The sequence below is a fragment of the Balaenoptera ricei genome, chromosome 6 (genome assembly GCF_028023285.1).
Source record: "Balaenoptera ricei isolate mBalRic1 chromosome 6, mBalRic1.hap2, whole genome shotgun sequence".
Lineage (NCBI taxonomy): Eukaryota > Metazoa > Chordata > Mammalia > Artiodactyla > Balaenopteridae > Balaenoptera > Balaenoptera ricei.
In genome coordinates, this window is record NC_082644.1 from 57848858 (window position 1) to 57872519 (window position 23662).

Below are 23662 nucleotides of genomic sequence, written 5' to 3' on the forward strand. Positions count from 1 at the left end.
ACCCGACACAGCCAAAAATAAATAAATAAATTTATTTAAAAAAAAAAAGTTAAAAGAAACTACAGGAAGGTATAGAAAAGGAAACAAACAAAGAGGACAAAAAATAAAAAATATGTAAAATGCCAGAATTAAGCCCTAACATATCAATAGTTACATTAAATGTAAGTGATCTAAATACTGTAATTAAAAGAGAGATTGGCAGCATGGATTAAAAAACATAACCCAACTATCTGCTGTCTATAAGAAACACACTTCAAATATAAAAACATGTTAGCAAAAGGCTGGAAAATTCATACCATGAAAACATTTATTAAAAGAAAGCAGGAATAGCTATATTAATATCAGATAAAGTAGACTTCTAAGCAAAAATAATAATAATAATAATACCAGAGACAGGAAGAATCATTAAACAATAATAAAAGGGTCTGGGACTTCCCTGGTGGCACAGTGTTTAAGACTCCATGCTCCCAATGCAGGGGGCCTGGGTTTGATCCCTGGTCAGGGAACTAGATCCCACATGCATGCTGCAACTAAGGAGCCTGCCGGCCGCAACTAGGACCCAGCACATCCAAATAAATTAATTAATTAAATTAATATTTTAAAAAGTAATAATAAAAGGGTCCATCAATCAAGAAAACATAGCAATGCTAAATGTATAGTCACCAAACAACAGAGCTATAAAATATATGAAGCAGAAACTGATAGAAATGAAAAAGAAAGAAAGAAAGCCACAACTATCATTGGAGACTTCATTTCTCTCTCAACAATTGTTAGGACAACTAGACAGAAAATAATGAAGTATATACAAGAACTCAACAATACCATCAACCAGCAGGATATAATGGACATTTATTGAATATTCTACCTAACAAAAGCAGAATATACAGTCTTTTCAAGCACCCTTGGAACATATACAAGTTAGACCATATCCTGTACCATAAAACAATCCTCAAAAAATGTAAAAGAACTGAAATCATATGAAGTGTATTCTTTGCCCCTATTTACAGGTAACGTAATTGTTTATGTAGAAAATCCATCAAAATCTATCACAATTTTTTTTTCCTAAAACTAATAAGTGAGTTCAGGAAGGTCTCAAAATATAGGATAAACATACAAAAATCAATTCTATGTACTGGCAATGAACACATGAACAATGAAATTAAAATTACAATAGCTCCAAAAAATTAAAACTTAACTGTAAATCTAACAAACCATATATGGGGTTTGTAGGCTGAAAATGAAAAATGCTAATGAAAAAATTAAAGATGATCTAAATTAGTGGAGAGACATACTGTGTTCATGGATTAGAAGATCCAACTTACTGAAGATATCAAATCTCCCCAAACTGATGTATAAATTTAACATAATTCCTATCAAATACCAGGAAGATTTTTAAATAGATATAGACAAGCTTATTCTAAAATTCTTATGGAAAAGCAAGAAACCAGAATCGCCAGAAAAAAAAAACTTAAGAAACAAGAATAAAGTAGAAGGAATCATTCTACCTGATTGTATGATTTATTATAGAGCATCAGTAATCAAGACAGTGTGTTAGTATTTCAGTAATCAAGATTGTGGCTCAGACAGAAAGACACGATAATCAGTTAAACAAAATAGAGAAATAAGCCCACACTAGTATGGCAAAGTGATTTTCAACAGAGGTAAAAAGGCAATTCAATGAAACAAGGATAGTTTCAGCAAAGGTGCTGGAAGATTTGGATATCCATAGACAAAAAAAAAAAAAAAAGAAAAGAAAAGCCTCAAACCTTACCCAAAAATTAACTCAAATGGATCATAGATTTAAATATAAGATGTTAACTTATAAAACTTTTACAAGAAAACACAGGAGAAAAATCTTGGGAACCTAAGGCTTGGTAAAGACATGACAACAAAAGCATCATCCACAAAAGAAAAAAAATTGATAAATAAAAAATTGATAAATCAAAATTAACAACTTTTAGTTGGTGAAAGATCTGGTAAAGTTGAAAAGACAAGCTATTGACTGGAAGAAAATATTTGCAAATCACATCTGACAAAGGATTCTTATCTGGAATATATAAAGAATGCTCGAAATTCAACAGTGAAAAAACAATCCACTTAGAAAATGGGCAAAGGACATGAAGAGACATTTCACCAAAGAGATAACACAGATGGTAAATAAGCACATGAAAAGATGCTTAATATCACTAATTATTAGAGAAGTGGAAATTAAGACCATTGACCTATTAGAACAGTGAAAAGAAAAAATAGTGACAATTCCAAATGGTGGTAAAGGTGTGAAAAAACTAGATCTCTTATACATTCATTATTGGTGGGAATATAAAATGATATAGCCACCCTGGAAAACAGTTTCTTAAAAAACTAAGTATAGAGACTTCCCTGGTGGTCCAGTGGTTAAGACTCCGTGCTCCCAATGCAGGGGGTCCCCGTTCTATCCCTGGTCAGGGAACTAGATCCTGCATGCCGCAACTAAAGATCCCATGTGCCGCAACTAAGACCTGGTGCAGCCAAATAAATAACATAAATAAATAAATAAATATTTTTAAAAACCCAAAAAACTAAGTATGCAACTACCTATGACCCAGTAATTGCACTCCTGGGCATGTATCCCAGAGGAATTAAAACTTATACCTACGTAAAAACTACACACGCATGTTCATAACAGTTTTATTTGTAATGGCAACTATCTGGAAACAACCAAAATATCTTTTAATAGGTGAATGTCTAAAAAAAACTGTACATCTATACCATGGAATCTACTCAGATATAAAAAGCAATGCACCACTGATACATGGAACAATGTTGTGGATGGATTTCAAAAACATTAAGATGAGTGGAAAAAGCCCATCTGAAAAGGTTACGTACTGTATGATTCCATGTATATAATGGAATGAGATGACAAAATTCTTTCCAGCTTTTCTAATGACCATCCAGACTCATTGATGCTTCTCTTATCCCTTGTGTCTGAGAATGACTCTCCTCATTGATAAATCTAGGCACTACCTCAGAAACTAGTACATCTTAGTTTTGCCCCTCTTAAGGACCAAAGTTCCAAGTACTTTTGACTTCCAGAGAAAGCTAGGCTTAGACCAGATTTATGACATCTCTAACTGAACTAGCTCTTTGATTAATGTTCTTTGTCTTCCCCATATTCTTGCTAACTTCCCCACCACAAGGCTTAAAGTATCACATGTAAGGAAACAGTTCATACCATATGACCCAGCAATCCCACTACTGGGCATATACCCTGAGAAAACCACAATTCAAAAAGAGTCATGTACCACAATGTTCATTGCACTATTTACAATAGCCAGGACATGGAAGCAACCTAAGTGTCCATCGACAGATGAATGGATAAAGATGTGGCACATATATACAATGGAATATTACTCAGCCATAAAAAGAAACAAAATTGAGTTATTTGTAGTGAGGTGGATGGACCTAGAGTCTGTCATACAGAGTGAAGTAAGTCAGAAAGAGAAAAACAAATACCGTATGCTAACACATATACATGGAATCTAAAAAAAAGAAAAGAAAAAATGGCTCTGACGAACCTAGGGGCAGGACAGGAATACAGACGCAGATGTAGAGGATGAACTTGAGGATATGGGCAGGGGGAAGTGTAAGCTGGGACAAAGTGAGAGAGTAGCATGGACATATATACACTACCAAATGTAAAATAGATAGCTAGTGGGAAGCAGCTGCATCACACGGGGTGATCAGCTCAGTGCTTTGTGACCACCTAGAGGGGTGGGATAGGGAGGGTGGGAGGGAGACGCAAGAGGGAGGGGATATGGGGATATATGTATACATATAGCTGATTCACTTTGTTATACAGCAGAAACTAACACAACATTGTAAAGCAATTATACTCCAATAAAGATGTTAAAAAAACCCCCAACAGTTCAGTAATTGCTGCTCATACCAATAAGTTTAAGTTGTGTTACTAATACTGTGTATTAGTGTGGGGAATTATGCACATTATATGTAAAAGATGTGAAGGAAGGGATTCTCATTGCTAAATTTGGGGGATAAGTATCAACTCTTACTTAGAATGATTTCCATTAAAATGGTTAGAATGAATGTATTTGTAGTCAATGAGAAATGTCAGTGCTTTTAAAGGGTTAGCCTTTAAGCACATGAAAAATTCACAAAGTCAAAACAAATTAAGTACCCTCAAGTGTCTTCGTATCTGCTTTCTCAGCTTAAAGGATAAGGGAGACCCTGTCAGAGTTTTTCACCTGCCCCTTCCTCTCATTTATTTAATAAATATTTATTGAGACAAATTTTATCGAGTGCCTGCGAATGCCAGGCACTGATCACTAAGATAGTCCCTTCTTCTAAGTAGTTTAAAGACTAGTCAGAAAGATTGTAATTAAGAAATTACGTCACAGTGAGATGAGGTCAGAAGTCTTTCGGGAGGAGATTTTTGGGTTGAGCCCTCCAGGACTAGAAGGAGTTAAACAGAATGGTCTGGTGGTAGGGACAAGCTGCGAATGGGGTGGGGCAGAGGGAGGCTGTCAGGAAATTCGAAGCTGGGAATACTTTCAAGTGCAAAGACAGAAGGTGGAAGAGTGCTGGGCTGCTTTTACTTCCAGCATCTTTTTCTAATTACACAGTGCTGCTGGCCCCCTGCTCCACCTAGAGGCGGTGTGGGATCACACAAAGGCGGGGACTTGAGAACAGACTGGGGGGACCGTTGCCTTGGCCACTCGAGTAGATGTTATGATTTGGGGCAAGTTGCTCAAATTCTGTGAGCCTGTTTTCTCATTTGTAAAATGGGGATAGTAACACCTGGATTAAATGAGAGACTGTAAGTCAAGCTCCTCCCTCAATTCACTTAGATCTCCTTTCCCCCTCCCCCTTGCTTCCGTTGTTTTGGAAATTGTATTTTCTCCTTACAACTCCCTTCATTGCTCCTCTAATCTCTATCTTGCTATACTTTTCCTGGCATCCCCACTAAGAAGGCTGACTGTGGGGGAGGGGTGCATGGAGCTTGGCTGGAGAAGAGCACAAGCTCACAGTAGTTCTGAAAAGCTCTCCAAGGGGCTCTGATGAGCCCAACACTCGCGCCTCCCTCTCCCCTCCCCTCCCCCTCCGCTCTGCAACTGCTGCTCCCAGGGATCCTGGGCTTTTGTTCTCTAGAGGCTTAAACTACCACCTGTTTTGCTTTGACTTATTGTTTAAAGGGTATCGCCCATTGTCTACAGACTATCAAAAATAGAAACTGCCAAAACTTAAAGATAGCAAGAGCTAAGTTTGTACTTTCTTTCTTTCTTTCTTTTAAAATACTAACACTAAAACATCAATGCTTTTTCATTTTCCCTCTATTTCCATTCCTTTTCTGAGGACCTCCCCACTCCCAATAATTTTACTTGTTGATACCATCATTAAGCACTAATAAAAAGTTATATTAATTATAATTTATCTATTAATATATATCTGTCTTCCCTACTTGATTTTGAGTTCCTATGGTCTGTAGTATCTCGTACAGCAGTAGTTTCTCAAACTTGAATATGCATAAGAATCATCTGGGGATCTTGTTAAAATGCAGATTCTGATTTAGCAGGTCTGGGAAGGGGCTGCGTTTCTTCTAACAAGCTCCCAGGTGAAGCCCCTGGACCACACTTGGAGTTGCAAAGCCTTACTGGGTTTAGAACAAAGGAGGTACACAAGAAATGGTTGCTGGATGATGCCTTAGTCTCTCCTACTCAGTGCTTGGAATTTTCTTCAATACATCTTTCTCCACTTTTTCCTGTGCACTATTTATGACTAACTGACAATTATTCCTTTGTGTACTTAGCTGTGCCCTTCCTTCCCCTTTTCATAGTCAACAGTCTCATCCAGAAACCAGTCACTTAAGGAGTACAACAGTAATCTCCAGCCTCTTTCTACTGTCATCTACTTTGTAGCAAGCAAGAATAACTTTTTAAAGAATCATCTTTACCTTTGCTGCTCAGCAACCTATAGTAGCTCTCTAGTATACATTGTATCAAACTCAAATTCACGATGAAAAGCTTCAAGACATTTCTCCAACCCTTCCCTCTCGCTTGCTAGTCAATTTCTTTTTGCAGCACTTGGAACCCTCTGCGTATTGCTGAGGTATGAGTCAGTCTCCTTGCAAGACGTTTTGCATTGGGAATGTCTTCTTTTATTCTTTTTAAAGGCCTATGTGTATCTCTTTCAAAAAATTCTCAATTTTTACCTACTTAATGTTAAGCTTTGCTTGATTTATTTGTGAGTCGTTCGTTTAAAGGAGTATGAGCTACGTACTATTATTTATTTATTTATTTTTGCTTTTTTCATATTTTTGTTCAGTTTTAAATGGGAAGTGTCTGTGCTTGCTGTTCATGGTTGTATCCCTAGCACCTAAGAGTGCTTGACACACAGTAGGTACTTTGGGAGGGGACTCAGTGAAGGATGAAACACAATTTAAGATCAGCTTTTGTTACTTTTCAAAATGCTTTCTTTGCTACATTTATTGGGAACCTGGGTGAACGTTAATGGTTAAATAAGACAATTCTGGTGATGTAATTCTGGTACAGTAAAAATATTAAAGTATCAATTCACATCAGAAGGCTAGTAATAACTACCAACACATTAAAAAAGGTACTGGCTACAGGATAAAAAAAATAATTTTAGAAATCCCTTGAAGAGTATTTTGAGAGATAAACATTTGAGGTATAGCAGCACTTTACACTGTACTACCTACCAGCTACCATTCTACTAGGGAAATAAAATTTAGATGCATTTAAAATACAATATGGGCCCAAACCCACATCCTATCGAAAAGGCTTATGCTTTCCTATCATTGTTTTCTATACTGCACGTTTTGCATTCGTTAGGACTGCATATTTCTTAATAGCTCTTGGTGCTTTAAATTTAAAAGAAAATAAATGGGGCTTTCTCATATTACAGTTTCAAGGAAAAGGAGACTGCAGGGCCCCTTCAGCAAGGTTTAAGAGGCCTACAAGCTGCACACCCGTGCAACCGCCTCATGCTCCGATTTCATCTATGGGGTTTTGTACAGTTCTTTTTTGGATGGTGCAAACCGCGCAAGTGCAGCATTAAAAACCTCTCCACCCTGGGAAACGATGCAAGAACATGCAGCTTAGGCTGCCAGGTTCTCTCCAACACACAGCCAAGGGCTGGAGGCCCGTATACCCGCCCCCAAACCCCGTCCACAACAATCGTTTCCTCCCTCCCCGCCTTTTACATACAGTACACATACAAATACACACACGCAGAGCAGCCAGCAGGGGCGGGCCGGGCCCGACCACTCCGCAAACCGCAGGGGGGAGCCACAACGGGCCAAGCTGTTTGCGCCCCCTCCTTTTTCCTTCTCACTCTTCTCTCTCTCCATCAGGCTGCACCTGTTAGGAAAAAGCGAACTTGGGGATCTAGGGTCTCCTGAAGTCCCGTTTAGAAGCCACATACCTTCGGCGGGTGTTGCGTTATCCCCCCTCCGTCGGCTAGCAGTTGGTCCCGTCCCAGTGCTAGCGGGCGCCGAGCGGGAGCCGCGCGGGAGCAGCGCAGCGACGGCGGCGGCAGCGGCGGCGGCGGTTGCTATTCGGAGCCGTTGAGACGCCTCTGCGGCAGCTGGTGGCGCAGGTGGCTTGCGTGGACGCGGGCAGAGGCGGCCGGCCCGCCACCGCAGCCTCAGCGCCCGCGGCCCCGGCAGGTGAGCGGGCGGCGGGGACTCGCCCCGCCCCCCCTCGGTGGCCTCACTCCTGGCTGTAGCGGGGAAGTGGCCACGGCCCGCCCGGGAGCAGAGGTTCGGCCCGGGGCTGAGACCGTAGGGAAGAATGCTGGGGGAGAGGCCGTGTGTGGATGGGAGGGGAACGTTCCCCTGCCTTTTGCCATCTTTTTCTCCCCCCCGACCCCCCACCCTCCTGGGGCTTAAGCTTCGGGGAAAAAAGCCAGAGAAAAGATGGGGTGGGAGAAAGGGGAATTCGGGGCTGAGAAGCATCTCTGCCTCAGGTGGTGGCGTCTTTTCGGTCGTCGAGCGGTAGACCTGGCGAAGCCTGGAGGGCTAGCTCTCGGGCTGCGGAGGCCGCGCACTCGCGCGGGAGGAGCGGGAGGCGGCTCTCCCCTCACTCTCCCACCCCCCTCCCCCTCCCCACCCCCTCCCCCTCCCCACCCCCTCCCCCTCCCCACCCCCTCCCCCTCCCCTTCCCCCGTCCCTCCCTTACGGCCCCTCCCTTCGGGTTTCTGAGCTTTAACCGTCCTCCATGCTCTCCCTCGCAGGCGCGTCGGGACACCCCGAGGCATCCTCCCCCTCCCGCCGCCCCGGGAGCCTCGGCTGCCGTCCGCCCTCCCGCATCCCCTCGCAGTCCGCACCGCCACACCTCCTCCCTGTGCTCGGACCCCCGGCCTCGCCCCCGAAACATGACTCGCGATTTCAAACCTGGGGACCTCATCTTCGCCAAGATGAAAGGTTATCCTCATTGGCCAGCTCGAGTAAGTGATTTTTAGCCTTCGCGTTTAGCGGTGCTACCTTCCTCAGAGGCCTACTTCCTATACCCTTTTCTCTTAATTTTTTTTTCTCGTGTCCTTTCTCCCCCTCGCTTTCACTTAGTCTCATTTGTAACCTGACCTTTTATTTTAGTTTTCTGCCCACTAATCTTCCATGTAATTTAAAAATTCAGGTGTTTCTACATACTCAGGTATTTTCCTATGGTTTGTTTTTGACAGACTTTGGCAGGTTTTCTTAATATGAAATATTTCAAGGTGATGCCATTAGTGTTCCATTGTAGGTGAAAATAATCAAGTATGGATTTTGTGTTTAAAAATTAAGGAAACATAGACATTTTCTTAACTTTGAGTAAAATGCAAAATACCAGTGAAATCTATGCAGACTGTTGGGTGTCAAAGAGTTCCACGTGATTAAATTAACATAGGTATTCTTTCCTGTTTTATGGTTGATGAGACCTTCTGGATTGACTTGTTTAATAAGACATAGGACTGGATATTCTTGAAAATTTTACAATAAGGTAGTATCACGGAACGTCTAGAAAGTTTATTTTCACGTTTTTATTGGTGAAGTTTGCCTTATGACCTTGAAGAAGTTGTTTTACCTCTTTGATTGTTTCCCACAGGCAAAAGGAGTAGACCCAGATTCCTGGGTTCACATGTAGTGCAGAGAGGTGATTAAGGACTGAGGGTTTTTTGTAACATTTAGGAATTGAGACTGTCTAAAATATCTAAGTACCATTTTCAGAAAAAGATCTTTTAGGTTATGGTAGGACTCAGGTTCTAAGGTAGTGATAGAACCTAGCAAATGTTGAGCTCAATTAGATTAGTAAGCTCAAGGTCCTTCTTAAATATAAACATGAGATATTCTAAAGTTGTCATTTCCACTAATTTACTCTTCTTTGAGGACTGTATTTCTTAAAGATAATTAAATCCTGTAGTTTTAATTATGTCAGTTGGGAGGAAAAATAACCATTGGTTACAGAGAATCATGGAGTGAGTTGCTGAGTGCTATCCAAGTATAAAATATTCACTGTTTCTTAATTTTTCCCATCCAGCTCTTTACAGACTCAGGTTTACTGGTTTCCTTCCCCAGCCTGGAAAGATTTTTTTCCCCTGGTCTATTAAGTCTACCTTTTCAGTGGTGTCTTATTGAAAAAATCCTTAATCATAATTCGTCTGTGTATTTGACACTTTGTTTCCTTTGTGATAACCTTTTAACTCTTATGTGCATTCTTTGACCTCCAGGTAGTTTGTAAGCTTTTGCAGAGCAGTAGATACAAACTGAATTTCCTTATTACACACCCCCCTAATTCTTAGTACATAAATCATACGCTAAAAAAAACTATTTCATGTTTAAGTAGAGAGCATAGGGAAACTGAGCAGGTTTAAGGCCCCTGCAAAATACTTTTTTGTGGTTTTAGCATCATTTATTTTGAGGTGTTATAAAATCCGAGCATATGGGGTACATCTTTATTCAGATTTCGATGCGACAGTGCAGTTAAAAACCAAATGAAAATGTTTTAAAAATTATCTGCTCTTCTTCTAAATCATCCTCCCCACATGCTTCAGTCTGTTAGGTGACTAAGAATGCTAATAAAAGCAAAATAGAGTAGCCTTAGGAGGGCCAGAGTATTTTCTTTCTTTCTTTAATAAATTCTATATTTAACAATTTAATTTGGATTAAAATGGGAAATTTTAGTCTCTTTCCTTTTCCCCTTTTTTTCTTAGAAGCAGTTGAATTTAGTTTTGATATTGTCTGTGTCTAAGAATTATGTTCCTTTTTCTATCTTCCCTCCAGTCTTATGAATTCTAAGTCTTTGCTTTAGAGAGTTTAAATATGTATTTAAGGTCTCAGCTGTGAAGGTGACAATCATTGTTCCAGTTTTGATTTTAAAGTTTTCTGTGTATCCCAGGCTTCATTACTTTTTAAGTCTTGCACATTCTTGTAATCCTGTACCAGTAGTAATTGTTTTTAAAGTCAACTTAAAAAAATTGCCTAGCATTTCTTAAACTCTTTAGGTGCTATACATTTGCATAAACTTTTAAAGCTGTTTGCTGGCAGAAAGCATATGAGCTGAGGTGATAAATATATCCCTTATCTTAAGGCCTCTAAGGATTTTCACAATTTAACAACTTGTCACAAAGTTGAAAAGACAGTATAATCTTCATATAGGTGGGGAAGTTAAGTTCCCAAGGGTGTTGGGTGCTAACGATTCTTATTGATGTCTGAAACCTTCAGATTGCCAACATCACCCTCATGGTCTTTTCTTAAACACGATAATGCATGTGGAGCATCATAGGTCTGCTGGTGGTCTGTACCCTTCTTAATAGTCAGCTGATTTTTTAAATTAAGGTGTCTTTGAAATTATGAAAGTTTTGAAATAGAAATGTTATTATGAAGTTTAAATAAATAAATAATGAAGTAGAAATGTTAAATTCTGGCTAAATACTACTGCCTGATGGCCTTAACTCTGGTAAGCGAAAGTATTAAGTATTACAGATGTGTTAGACATAACAGTACCTGATACTTTCTTCCTTACTTAATTAGAAGTATTAAAGTATTAAAAGAGAAATGAAAAAGGAACAGGTAACCTCATGTGATTCAGCCGTGTAGGTCTAAGATCTTTTCAGAATATGTGTTTCAGACATGGAGAAATACTGTTTTAAACTTGTTAATGTCTCCTATATTTGGATAGCCTCCCTGCGGAAATAGCATTTAAAATTTTTGAATAGGTTCAGACTCCCTTGTCTGGAATTCTTAGGGCCAGATGTGTTTAAAAATTCAGAACTTCGGGATTTTAGAAAGTAATGATGGTACATATGCCATATATCTTGCTCCTAGTAGGGTCTGGGATGGCACATGGTAATCTAACACGATATTTCTGTGGAGAAGCATCAGTAGAAATGCTAGGTGGATAAAAGAAATGATGGAATAGCTTCAGTGTCAATCCAGGTTTTGCTACCAAATGAGTTTTGAGAGAAATATTGGTTTTCAGAGCTTCTTGGGTTTCAGAACTGGAGGTAAGGGATTGTGGACCTGTAGAACTGGTCCATTTTATAGCAGATCCCTTTGGGATGTCTTGTTTTCAGTTTATTCTGATGTGTTTAGGTGCGTATGATTTAAAAGATTTTAATTTTTCTGATCTTTTTTTAGGTAGATGAAGTTCCTGATGGAGCTGTAAAACCACCCACAAACAAACTACCCATTTTCTTTTTTGGAACTCATGAGACGTAAGTCCTTTTAGCTCTAAAAGCAAATCAGAGTTAATTTAGCAGGTTCATTGGGCATATAACGAAAAACAAGTAGAGATTAATTCAGAGAGAAAATAATAAAGTAACAGGAGACATTAAAATCATCTTTGAACTTGGAAAAAAGTCTTCAAGTTTCCTTTTAAATTTTATTTTTATGGTAGAAAAATTAGACACTGTAGGTTTAACTTTTATTGAAATGGATGTCCTTAATCATAAAAGAAAGATGTACATTGATCCTCTCATCAATCAGAAGAATAACTGATGGATGAAAATATGTAAGGGAAGTTTTAACAAGGCATTCAGTATTCATATTTAGTATAATTAGTGCTAACCTGGCACCCTATTTTAGGCTTTGATTTTAGCCACACAAACGGTATATATTGTGGGAAAGGTGAGAAGAAATCTGGATAGTTCCTTCTGTGTGTATTTATATGGTCCTGAGAGCCACTGTTACTGCTCTGCTGCCCCTGGTGGATTTGTGGGCAGAGAACTGATTTGGTGAAGCAAGTTAATTTTTCAAAAATTGCAAAAAAAAAAAAAAAAAAAATTTGCAGTAGAATATTGAATTGTTATTTCTGGGTGCAGAGGATTACTCCAGGGGCTATCATTAGTTTTGAAAAATAATATGCTTTGTGCCTCGATTTTAATAGCCTTACAAGTTGTATATAACCTCACTGATTTTGAACTTTAAGTTTAGAATTTGCAATAATTTTGGTAAAGTAGACTTGTTTACCTGGGATCAGGTGAAACAAAACTGGTGATACTCTAATTAGAATTATGTATTCCTTAGAGTGTGTACAGTGGCAACATTTGGTTTAATGTTGCTTAGCTACTATATGAACTTTCACATAATTTTAAGAAATAGTTTTATTAATATGTGATTTACATCATAAAGTTCACTTGTTAAATTGTATAATTCAGTGGATTTTAGTATATTTATTTCCATAACCATTAGCAGTCACTCTTCATTCCCTCCCCCTCCAGCCCAGGATACCTACTAGTTTACTGTCTGTCTATTTTTGCCAATTCTGGACATTTCATATTAACGATATCATACAATGCCATGTAATTATCTGCTTTAAGGTACAGTTTTGAGTCCAGAATTGTATTGGCCTTCACCGTAATTACTTTGAGTTGGATCCAGGTATATCCTCTGAATATAAAAATTTAATTTGTAAAAAAATGATGAGTTTCTGATTCTCTGGGATAATCTACTGTTTAAAACTCTTCCATAAATTTAATAGGGAAAGGTATCTTTTAATGAAAAACTGTGTACTCCCTATTTGAGTAGGGGTTTTCAAAGTGTGGTACCAGGTCAAGCTGCACCCCACATGGGAACAGCACATGGGAACTTCAGATAGTAGGCATGCAAATTCTTGGACCTCACTTGAACCAGAAGCTGAGGTGTGGGGCCCAGCAGTCTGTTCTAACTAGCCTTCCAGATACTTCTGGTGCCTGTGAAGTTTGGGAACACTTTATCAGAGTAAAGTGAGTAGATATTCCCTAGAATTTTTATGTATGTTTATAGTACCATAGAACACATAGTTAATTTTTATGCTAAATTTAGAAGAATGATCATCCCTTCCCCAACATTTAAAAATGACAATTTTTATGTTGTAAATATCTGTGAATTGTAAGTCAGAACAGACTACACCAAATAATTAAATTTTCGTAAGCGTTGTTTGGTTAATAACAAAACAGTGGTATTAAGTGGTTAATGAAGACAGTGAATTACTAATATTCAAGAATTAGAATATATTCAGGAAATTAAAGTATAACTTTAAAATTAAGCTAATGGGGCTTCCCTGGTGGCACAGTGGTTAAGAATCCACCTGCCAATGCAGGGGACATGGGTTTGAGCCCTGGTCTGGGAAGATCCCACATGCCACGGAACAACTAAGTCCATGTGCCACAACTACTGACCCTGCGATCTAGAGCCGGCGCTCCGCAACAAGGGAGGCCACCGCAATGAGAAGCCAGTGCACCGCAGCAAAGAGTAGCCCCCGCTCGCCTCAACTAGAGAAAAGCCGGGTGCAGCAACAGAGACCCAGTGCAGCCAAAAATAAAAAATAAATAAATTAAAAAAAAAAATTAAGCTAATGATAATAAATTTTCACTTCAAAATGCACTTGTAATTTTTGTGCCTTAGTGATCTCATAAGTATACCATTACCTTTGGAAAGACAGTGCTGTTGTATCTATTGGTTTGGTGACTTAACTTTTTGGTATTTAAGGTTGATTTTTAGAAACTAGATCTCACTGATTATTTGCCTTTCCCCCCACCTCAAAAGTTGGGGGGGCAGTTATGTGAACCTTTCAATTTGGAATTTGTATAAATGGGAGTTTATTCTAATAGCCTGTAGTTAGGGAGATGGGAAAGGAAGAACATAGAAGAAGAAATGGCAATTTAGAAAACTCTACTGGGCTTCCCTGGTGGCGCAGTGGTTGAGAATCTGCCTGCCAATGCAGGGGACACGGGTTCGAGCCCTGGTTTGGGAAGATCCCACATGCCACGGAGCAACTAGGCCCGTGAGCCACAATTACTGACCCTGCGCGTCTGGAGCCTGTGCTCCACAACAAGAGAGGCCGCGATAATGAGAGGCCTGCGCACCGCGATGAAGAGTGGCCCCCACTTGCCGCAACTAGAGAAAGCCCCCGCACAGAAACGAAGACCCAACACAGCCATAAATAAATAAATAAACCTAAAAGTTAAAAAAAAAAAAAAGAAAATACATACATAGAAAACTGTACTTATTCATAACTTATTTATAGATTAAGATTTTTTTATTGTTAATTTGGAGCAGAATCGTTTTGTAATTGCATTCATTTCCTGACTTGCAACCATCTGACTTTTCATAGTGTTTTATACCTTTCACAGTAAATTCATCCAGCCAAGTTTTGAATATTAGATAACAGTGAGCCCTTATGTATACCAAACATGATGGTCCACTAGGTATCTTAAAACTAATATATTCAAAACAAATTCTTAGTAAATGAGACTGACAAGGATGCAGTGCTTTGCTGGAGGCAAAAATTGTGGTGTTATCCTTGATTTCCTATTACTGTCTTTTCCGTTCCTCCCCACATCTAGTCAGTCAGCAAGTCTTGTTCTTTTCCTTTAATGTGCATTCTGATCTACTTTTTTCCATCTCCTCTACTACCACTTAAGTTCATGCTGCAGTTAGTTTTAGAAATAGTGTCCTACTCCTATCTTTTTTTTTAAAATAAATTTATTTATTTATTTATTTTTGGCTGCGTTGCTGTGCTTGGGCTTTCTCTAGTTGCGGCGAGTGGGGGCTACTCTTCATTGTGGTGCATGGGCTTCTCTCGTTGCGGAGCACGGGCTCTAGGTGCGCAGGCTTCAGTAGTTGTGGTGTGCGGGCTTCAGTAGTTGTGGCTCGTGGGCTCTAGAGCACAGGCTCAGTAGTTGTGGTGCACGGGCTTTGTTGCTCCGTGGCATGTGGGATCTTCCCGGACCAGCGCTCGAACCCGTGTCCCCTGCATTGGCAGGCGGATTCTTAACCACTGCGCCACCAGGGAAGCCCCCTAATCCTATCTTGGTCTCAGTTTTCACTCTTCATGTATAGTCAAAGTGAACTTGATATTCCAGTCAGACCATGTCATTTCTCTGTCCAAAACCCTTAAATGGCTGCCTTATTACAAACAAAACTCCCAAGTTTTGTCGACAAATGCCATTTATGAGACCCTATATGAACTAGTCTGTGTTTACCTTTCCAACCTCATCACATGTTTTCACTGTTACACAAATAATTTCATCTTGTCTCAAGTCCTTCTTGACTGTTTTCTCTTTGTTGGGAAAGGTATGCCTTCAGATTTTCAGTCATTTAGATCTTAGCTCAAATCTTCCTTTTTATGCTTTTTCTCCATTGCACTGATGACTGAAATTTTTTTCTTTTCCTTCACCCACAAGTGAAAAGTTTGGAGAGCAGGAACCTTGTCTATCTTGTTTGTCATCATTTGCTTAAGTGCCTGGCCCATAGTAGCTGTTAAATAAATGTTTGGTGAGAGATTGATAGCTCTATGACCTAGATAAAATCATTTATGGATTATGAATTTGCTGTCCATTAGCTAGCATTTTTATAGTTTTTAAGACAACTGATCGTAAGGCTGTCTTTGAATCCTGCCATTTATCTGCTATATGACCTTGGGCAGGTTACCTAGCCTTGTGTCCTTCTCTTCCTTACTTGTAAAATGGGAATAATAAAATACTCGACCTCAGAATTTGAGGTGCAAACAAGATACTACATTAAAGATGCTTAGAACAGTGCTTGGCATGTATTAAACACTAAGTATATGTCAGCTATGAATAGTTAAAGGTAATGTTGCATATTATTTTTTCATGACTAATACTTGTGTTTATTGTTTGCAGTGCAGTTTGAGTTTTGCTGGCTAATTACCATTGCTAATTGAGGGAATACTCTCATCTAAGGTCTGTTTATTTCTCTAAAGTCAGAAAATTTTAAATGAAGACGGTGTTTTTGCCACTTTTATCTCCTTACTGCTCTTGTCTTAATTCAAAGATGTTAGATGCACAGTTCTAGGAACCTTAAAAATATCCATCACAGGCTGTTTCAAAACCTGCCTAATGTACAGTTTTAGGAATGAAGGTGAATGGGGAGGTACTGCTTGTTGGTCAGTTTTTTGTATAACCTGTCCACAAGAAAGGAATAAAGAAATGAATCATAAGGATAGGATTTTATTTTCTTCTACACTAGTTTTTCTATACAGTTTCTGTACTACAGACATAGCTGTATGTGTTGGTGAGGGGCTTGTACGGTTTCTCATGAGCCTTATATAATGAGAGGAACTGTTTTTTCATCTCTATACTGTCAGGTTCATGGCACATAGTAGATGTATCTATTGTCTGTTGCATCATCTTCTATTATAAAATAGTGCGTGCTGTTATAATAAAATCTAGTTTAAAACAGTATGTTTCCTATTTTGTGGTTTAATAATAATAGGGAAATGAAGCAGCAAGTTAGAATCAATGTTTTAAAAGGTAGACGTTTCTGTATTATAATATGACTTGGCAACAGTTAAATGAGTTTTGAGCTTCATGTCTTCAGCTCTGATAAGCATTCGCATCCCATTTTTTATATGCAACTCTGGTTTGCTTTAAAGGAAAGGTTCTAGGTGTGTGATAACTGAGTTTTTGTGAGACATATATGTGTATGTTCTCGTGGGTATGTACATTGTTTCCAAAAAGTGACTTTAGAGAGAGAACTGCTTTTCTGTTTACTTACATTCTGTGAAAATTGGGATACACAGGAACACACTTAACGGTCTTCAGGCATATGCCACGTAAGAAATACACTTGCAGGCTTTAAGTTGCTTCAGAATTATAACATTAGTACTCTAGTTAATGATTTGCTATTTTCTTAGGACATTTTACATGAGCTTTGTTCCTTGTGGGCTTTGACATTGGTATTTGAAATGAGTTCATACGTATAGGGATATAACATCAATATTTTATTAGTAGCTATTTCAAAGACTATATTACAGTGGTTAAAGGAAACCCTGAAACCTTTTTAAGGGAACATTGTACAGAGTGGAGGCTATGCTGTTTAATAGCTAGATAACCTTGCCTGCGTCAGTTAATCTTTCTGGCCTTCAGTTTTCTAATCTTTAAAAGGAGGATCTTGGTGATCCCTAAGTGTCCCTTTCAGCTCTGGAATTTGGTGGGTAATGTACTTTGAATTAATGTATATCTTTTCATTGTAAAAATTTTAAAAACGTTAAAAGAGTTCTCTACAAAGGAAACAGTCATTTTTACTACTATTTTTTAGAAACAACCCCTAAACCTGTTACTGTTTTAGCATATTTTCTTTGAGATTTATATGTCATTTAAAAATGGAACGCTTTGAAGAATGAATCAGAGCCACAGCCGCATAAGGTTGTGCCCTTGGGGACTAGCACTGGCTGTTTAACAACTAATCTGAGCCCTGTGCTCCAAACCTGTGGGATTGCATCCCTGGGGAGGATTCTTTGTATGTGTATGTGTTTTCTTTTTCTTCTTTTAAATTGAAATGTAATTGATATATATTGTATAAGTTTAAGGTGTGTTGATTTTGATACATTTATATATTGCAATATTACCACCATGATTTGATACATTTATATATTGCAATATGATTACCTGCCACCATAGCATTAGCTAACATCTCCATCGGGTCCCTTAATTAGTCATTTCTTTTTTTGGGGAGACAACATGGGAGGATTTTTTTTCATCCACCATAGTTTTTTGAGTCTCATTAAGGAGCTCCGTAGTCTTGAGCATATCATTTGAGCCAACAGTTCTACTTAGACTTTATTAGGAAGATATGTGAAAAGATTGAGCAATACATTATTTACTATAGCTGCATTTTATAATAGAAAATTTGATATAGAAAATGGTCCAACAATAGATTAATTTTGGGATAGCTATTCAGTGAAATAGTATTTAGCTGTTAAGTAATTGTTGACGTGAAAAGATGTTCATTATAATTTGAGAAAGTATTTATGGATGAGTATGTATCATATCCATTAAAATTACATGTTTATATCTGTATATATGCAACAAACAAGTGGGTGAAAACAGTGGCTATCTGTAGTTGGTAAAATTCTGGATCATTTTTGTTTTCTTTGATGGGATGTGGTATTCACTGAAAAATATTTTAACAGCTTTATTGAGATGTAATTCATATCCCGAACAATTAATCCAGTTAAAACGTACAATTCAGTAGATCTTAGTATATCTGGAGAGTAGTGTAGACCTTAGCACAGTTTTAGAACATCTTTATCACCCCAAAAACAGACCCTGTACGCATTAGCAGATACTTTGCATTTCTCCTTTCTCCCTCCTGTCTTGCCACAGGGAACCACTAATCACTTTGCCTGTTCTGAGCATTTCATATAAATTGAAGTATACAATATGAGGTCTCTAATGACTTTTTTTTTTTTTAACTTAGCATAATGTTTTCAAGGTTCATCTATATTTTGTAGCATGTACTTTGTCTTTACAGTATTGCCAGATATTCCATTGTATTGGTCTATATTTATCCGTTCATCAGTTGATATTTGGGTTGTTTCTACTTTGGACAGTTATAAATAATGCTGCTATGAACATTTGTGAGCAAGTTTTTGTGTGGACATGTCTTTTCTGTAGGAGTGGAATTCCTGGATCACATGGTAACTTTGTGTTTAATCTTTTGAGGAATTGCCAGGCTTTTTTGTTGTTGTTGTTGTTGGCTGTGCTAGCTCTTAGTTGCGGCACGTGGGATCTTTAGTTGTGGCATGTGGGATCTAGTTCCCTGACCAAGGATCAAACCCAGGCCCCCTGCATTGGGAGTGTGGAGTCTTAGCCACTGGACCACCAGGGAAGTCCCTGCAAGACTTTTCAAATCAGCTATGAACCATTTTATATTTCTGTCAGCTATGTGTGAGGATTCTAATGTCTCTATATCTTTTCCAAGACTTGTTATTGTCTTTTTTATTACAACTATCCTATTGGGTGTGAACGTAGTATATCTTATTCTGGTTTTGATTTACATTTCACTGATAGCCAATGACACTCAGCATCTTTTCATGTGTGAATATTTTTTTAACCATCTATATATAACATGAATTATTTAGATTTGCAAAGGTCTTCTCTCAGTTGGAAAGGCATAGTTATTTAATTTTTGGTATATTGATAAACATGTAAATTTAAGTATGACTTATAATATGAACATAATAGTAAAATAATAGAAAGTAGTGCTTGAAAACCTGACCGGAGGAGGAGGAGGGAGAGAAGTTTTTTAAAACCTATTCTGCAAAATTAAGAATAAAGGTTAACCAAGTGTAATAAAAATGTATATGTAAATCAAGGTGGTATGAATAAGACCAAATATAAGTGACTACACTATGTGAATAGAATTCTCTATTAAGACCTTTTGACTGGATTAATCCTATTAGACTACCTGTGTCTTATTTTCTGAGACAAGGCTCAAACAAGTCACTGCCAAGTAACAATATAATGTCACAAAGAAAGCAAGAATGGGACCATTGCTGTCTGATAAAAGTAGAATTTAAAGTCAAAGCATGAAGAGAAGAGAAGGATACAGGCATTCCTTAGCTTTGCATAGTTCTAGTATGTTTAAATTTTGGTTACCATGGTTTAGGTAAACAGCCCCAGTCCCCGCAACAATGTTTCAAATTTCACTTACTCTGGAATATTAACTGTAATTGTGTAGACTACAAAATTTGTTGCTAGTTCTTCAGTCCACAAATCAAGATGTAAATAACAGATGCATAGCATGTCACTTTTTTTGAAGTTTCTTGGTCAGTGTGCATCTGTTTCTCAATTCAAGCATAGATAGCACAAAGTGTAGTAGTGTTGTTGCCTCTTTGTCTTTCAATGATACACCCACCCAGGTTACATTTAAAGAAAAAACAAGATGGGGAATCGGCCAGCAAAGAAACTGATAATGCCAGAAGTGAAATTTGAATTGAATGTAAATGCAGTTATAGAATAAATAGCCTTGTGAATAATAACCTTGTGAATGTAGATGTGCTGTATATGGGGAGACTAGGTACACAGCCAGAGCAGCTTAGGGAAGGCAAGCTTATCAACATAAATGAGGAAAGTGGTTGTAATAAACAGGATGAAGATGTCTCAGAGGAAGTGACGCCAACAAAAAGCATTAAAGATATGCCATAACATTGAAAGTACAAAAGACAAAATGTTAGAAACTGATCAGATTTAGAAAGGAGTATGACACATTGCCTTAGGCATAGAAAATATGCTTACTCCATGTCATAAGTTATATGATCAGAAGGGGCAAGCACTGTTCAAACTATTCTTAAGTTTTTTACAAAGACATGAAACACTTTAATCTCAATGTTTCTAATGTTTTAAATTACAGTGTACTAAATAATTAGTATTAGTTTTACTATATTCAAAATTTCCTTACACACTGTCAGTAATAGTGCATTTAGTGTTTTGACAATTTTTGAAGGTTTTGGAACAATTGTAATTTTTCCCATTGTTCAATAAGATTGCCTTGCACAGTCATTTTTGTGTTCTCTCATTGTCATACAAAGTGAGGACTGCCTATTTTGGGGAAAGAAAAATAATCTATATAAATTGAACTGTCAAACCTTTATATGCTAAATAACATCATGGTAGAATCAGTTTTTTGAATAGCTTTTTGGTTTAGAATCATATCTAAAAATGCCCCATGTTTGAGGTTTTAAGACATTTTTCTGCAATTTTGTTAAATATTTAAGGTCCCTTCCACTTCTTCAAGTTCCTGATGCCACCAGTTTTGAACCCTTTGGGGATTTTGAACTCTAAATTAGGGTACCGTCTCACTTTCTTCTATATTGCTGTTTAGTATCCAACTTTCTTAGTCTTCCCAGCTTTCAAACCTGTTGATAATGTCCCTTGTCATCTTTAGCCTTATGAGTTACGGGGTTTTAGGAGAGAGGATTGCTTTGTTCTAACTAGAAGTATGTTTTATTTTTGATGGTGTTTTTAACTCGAGTCATCTACTTGGAATTTGAAGCTGATTATGCAGGAGGAATTGCTTTACTGTTTTAACTAAATGTGTTAAATTTTCTAATTTTAGATTATGGGTAGGAATGAATGATGCCTAGTAAAAGTCTGAATTTCTAGATCAAATGAGATAATGATGATTTAAGTGTGCCTTAACTGATGTGCAGTTAAAATACATGGATACTTTGAGTATTTATAAATTGCAGAATTTAAATAATAAAGCTGACTTTTTATATGCATTTGATTATATTTAAGTAGAGCCCTAAGTCTCTTTTTTATTGAAATTTTATCTTAAAGCCTTTTAAAATATTCTAAACTGGAATGTGAGCTATAGTCATTAGGTCCCTAATTCTTAAAGAATTTCAGCAGATACGGAATTTGTGATAGATAATTAGTAATTAATAATCTTAAATTGTAGCATGTTTTAGAGGAAATGAGTAGTAATTTGATTTTCCTCTTGCTTTGGAGAATACATATATATCAACCATTATAGCAAAAAACTGATAAATTCTCTGCATCTAAATTTATAGGATTGACAGACTTCTACAGAACCGACTGACATAGGGGAGATATATAATGGGGCTGTTCTGGGGATTATATCTAAATATATATGTATATATACACACAAAAAAATAGTTGTCATCATTCACAGGTTACATATTTATTAATTTGCCTGCTCACTAAAATGTATTTATAATCCCAAATCAATACCTGTGGCGCCTTCACGGTCATGTCTGTGTGTGAAATGGCAAAAAATTTGAGTAACTTGATGCACACATTCCTAGCTGAGGCTGAACCAAGGCCATGCTTTACCTTGTTTCAGCTCTCATATTGTAAACAAGTGTCCTTTTTGCAGTCTGTGTAGTGCCATGGCTTTTGTATTTTTGTGCTTTTTCTTGGTCATTTTGCCGTTTATAATAGCACCCAAATGTAGTGCTGAAGTGCCATTTAGTGTTCCTAAGTGCAAGAAGCCTGTGCTGTGCCTTATGGAGAAAATACGTGTTACGTAAGCTGTTGGCTGTGAGTTCAGTGTTAATGAATTACCAGTGTATATTAAATAGGTGTCTTTAAACAGAAACACACATAAAACAATGTTATGTACTGATTGGTTGACAAAACTGTTGTGACCAGAGGAACCTACCCTGTATTTACCCTGGAGCAGTGGTACAGTATTCCTTAATTCAGTGTTCATGGTGACATTATAGAATATAATTACCATGAATACAAGAATTGACTGTAATATATATGTGTGTGTGTGTATATATATATGAATGAACAAACCAGTTATAACATCTGATTCCCTCACTGAATAAAGCAGAAGTCTTAACATACTTATTTTATTCTAAAAATCTAGTATATACAAATATTAAAACATACATATAATATACCTTATTGACAATGTTTTATGAGTTGTATAATATTCCAAACTACTTTGTAGTAAAACAGTATTTAGAATGCATTTAAATGTATAGATTAATGCAGTCTTGTGACATTTCTTTTTTTCATTTTTATGCATTTTTATAGTAAAATTTGTAAAATTATTATAGCAAAATTTACCATTTTAACCATTTTCAAGTGTGCAGTTTAGTGGCATTCAGTACATTGACATTGTTGTGCAATTTGTGTGTGTTTTTAAAATTAGGATTATGGATCTATGAGTTTGTGACTGAATTTAATAAAAGCATTTGGAATTAGATATTATTTGTGGCTACCTTTAATTTATGATTTTTAATGCGTTTTAGATTAAGAATTTTTGATAATTGCGTTCATAGAGTAGTGCTATTTAATCACTTATATTTGAGATTGCTTTACACTCACATTTCCCCCCCCTCCTTTTTTAGTGCTTTTTTAGGCCCAAAGGACATATTTCCTTACTCAGAAAATAAGGAAAAGTACGGCAAACCAAATAAACGAAAAGGCTTTAATGAAGGTTTATGGGAGATAGATAACAATCCGAAAGTGAAATTTTCAAGTCAACAGGTGCGTCATATTACATAAAATTTAGTTTAGTATTATTTACTCAGTTTTGGAGAATAATCACATGATTATGGTGGTGTGATGTACTCTGTGTTCCCAGCCCAGACATCCCCAGTGGCACATTGCTGTGGTTTGGTACAAGCGTTGATGCCCAAGCCTATACAAAAGAAACAACAAAAAAAAAATTGGCCATCATAATTTATAAATATTTCTATCGTGCTACAAGTAATTTTGGGCACATTTTTTATATACCTTTATAATTTGTGGGTTATCAGCATTGCCTTTTTTTTTTACAGAAAAGGAAATGGGTTTACAGTTTAAAGACTTGCCAAAGGAAATAGCTAGAAAGGTGCACAGTTTGGATTACAGTCCCTTCATCTTGTAGATTGGGAGCTTTACGCTCACCTCCCAATGTATGCTGTGT

The 23662-nt window shown here is 37.4% G+C and overlaps 1 protein-coding gene across 8 annotated transcripts in view; it reads left to right on the forward strand.

Annotated features, from left to right (window-relative positions):
* Positions 1-23662, forward strand: part of PSIP1 (PC4 and SRSF1 interacting protein 1) — a 73617-nt gene that overhangs the window by 28498 nt on the left and 21457 nt on the right. For 7 of the 8 annotated variants that reach the window (XM_059924691.1, XM_059924692.1, XM_059924693.1 and 4 more), the window contains 4 exons: positions 7367-7681; positions 8248-8460; positions 11630-11706; positions 23103-23241. In XM_059924691.1, coding sequence (XP_059780674.1) covers positions 8389-8460; positions 11630-11706; positions 23103-23241 — 288 coding nt within the window. In that variant the 5' untranslated portion in view covers positions 7367-7681; positions 8248-8388. The remainder of the gene's footprint in view (positions 1-7366; positions 7682-8247; positions 8461-11629; positions 11707-23102; positions 23242-23662) is intronic. The other variant, XM_059924689.1, reaches the window with a different exon arrangement.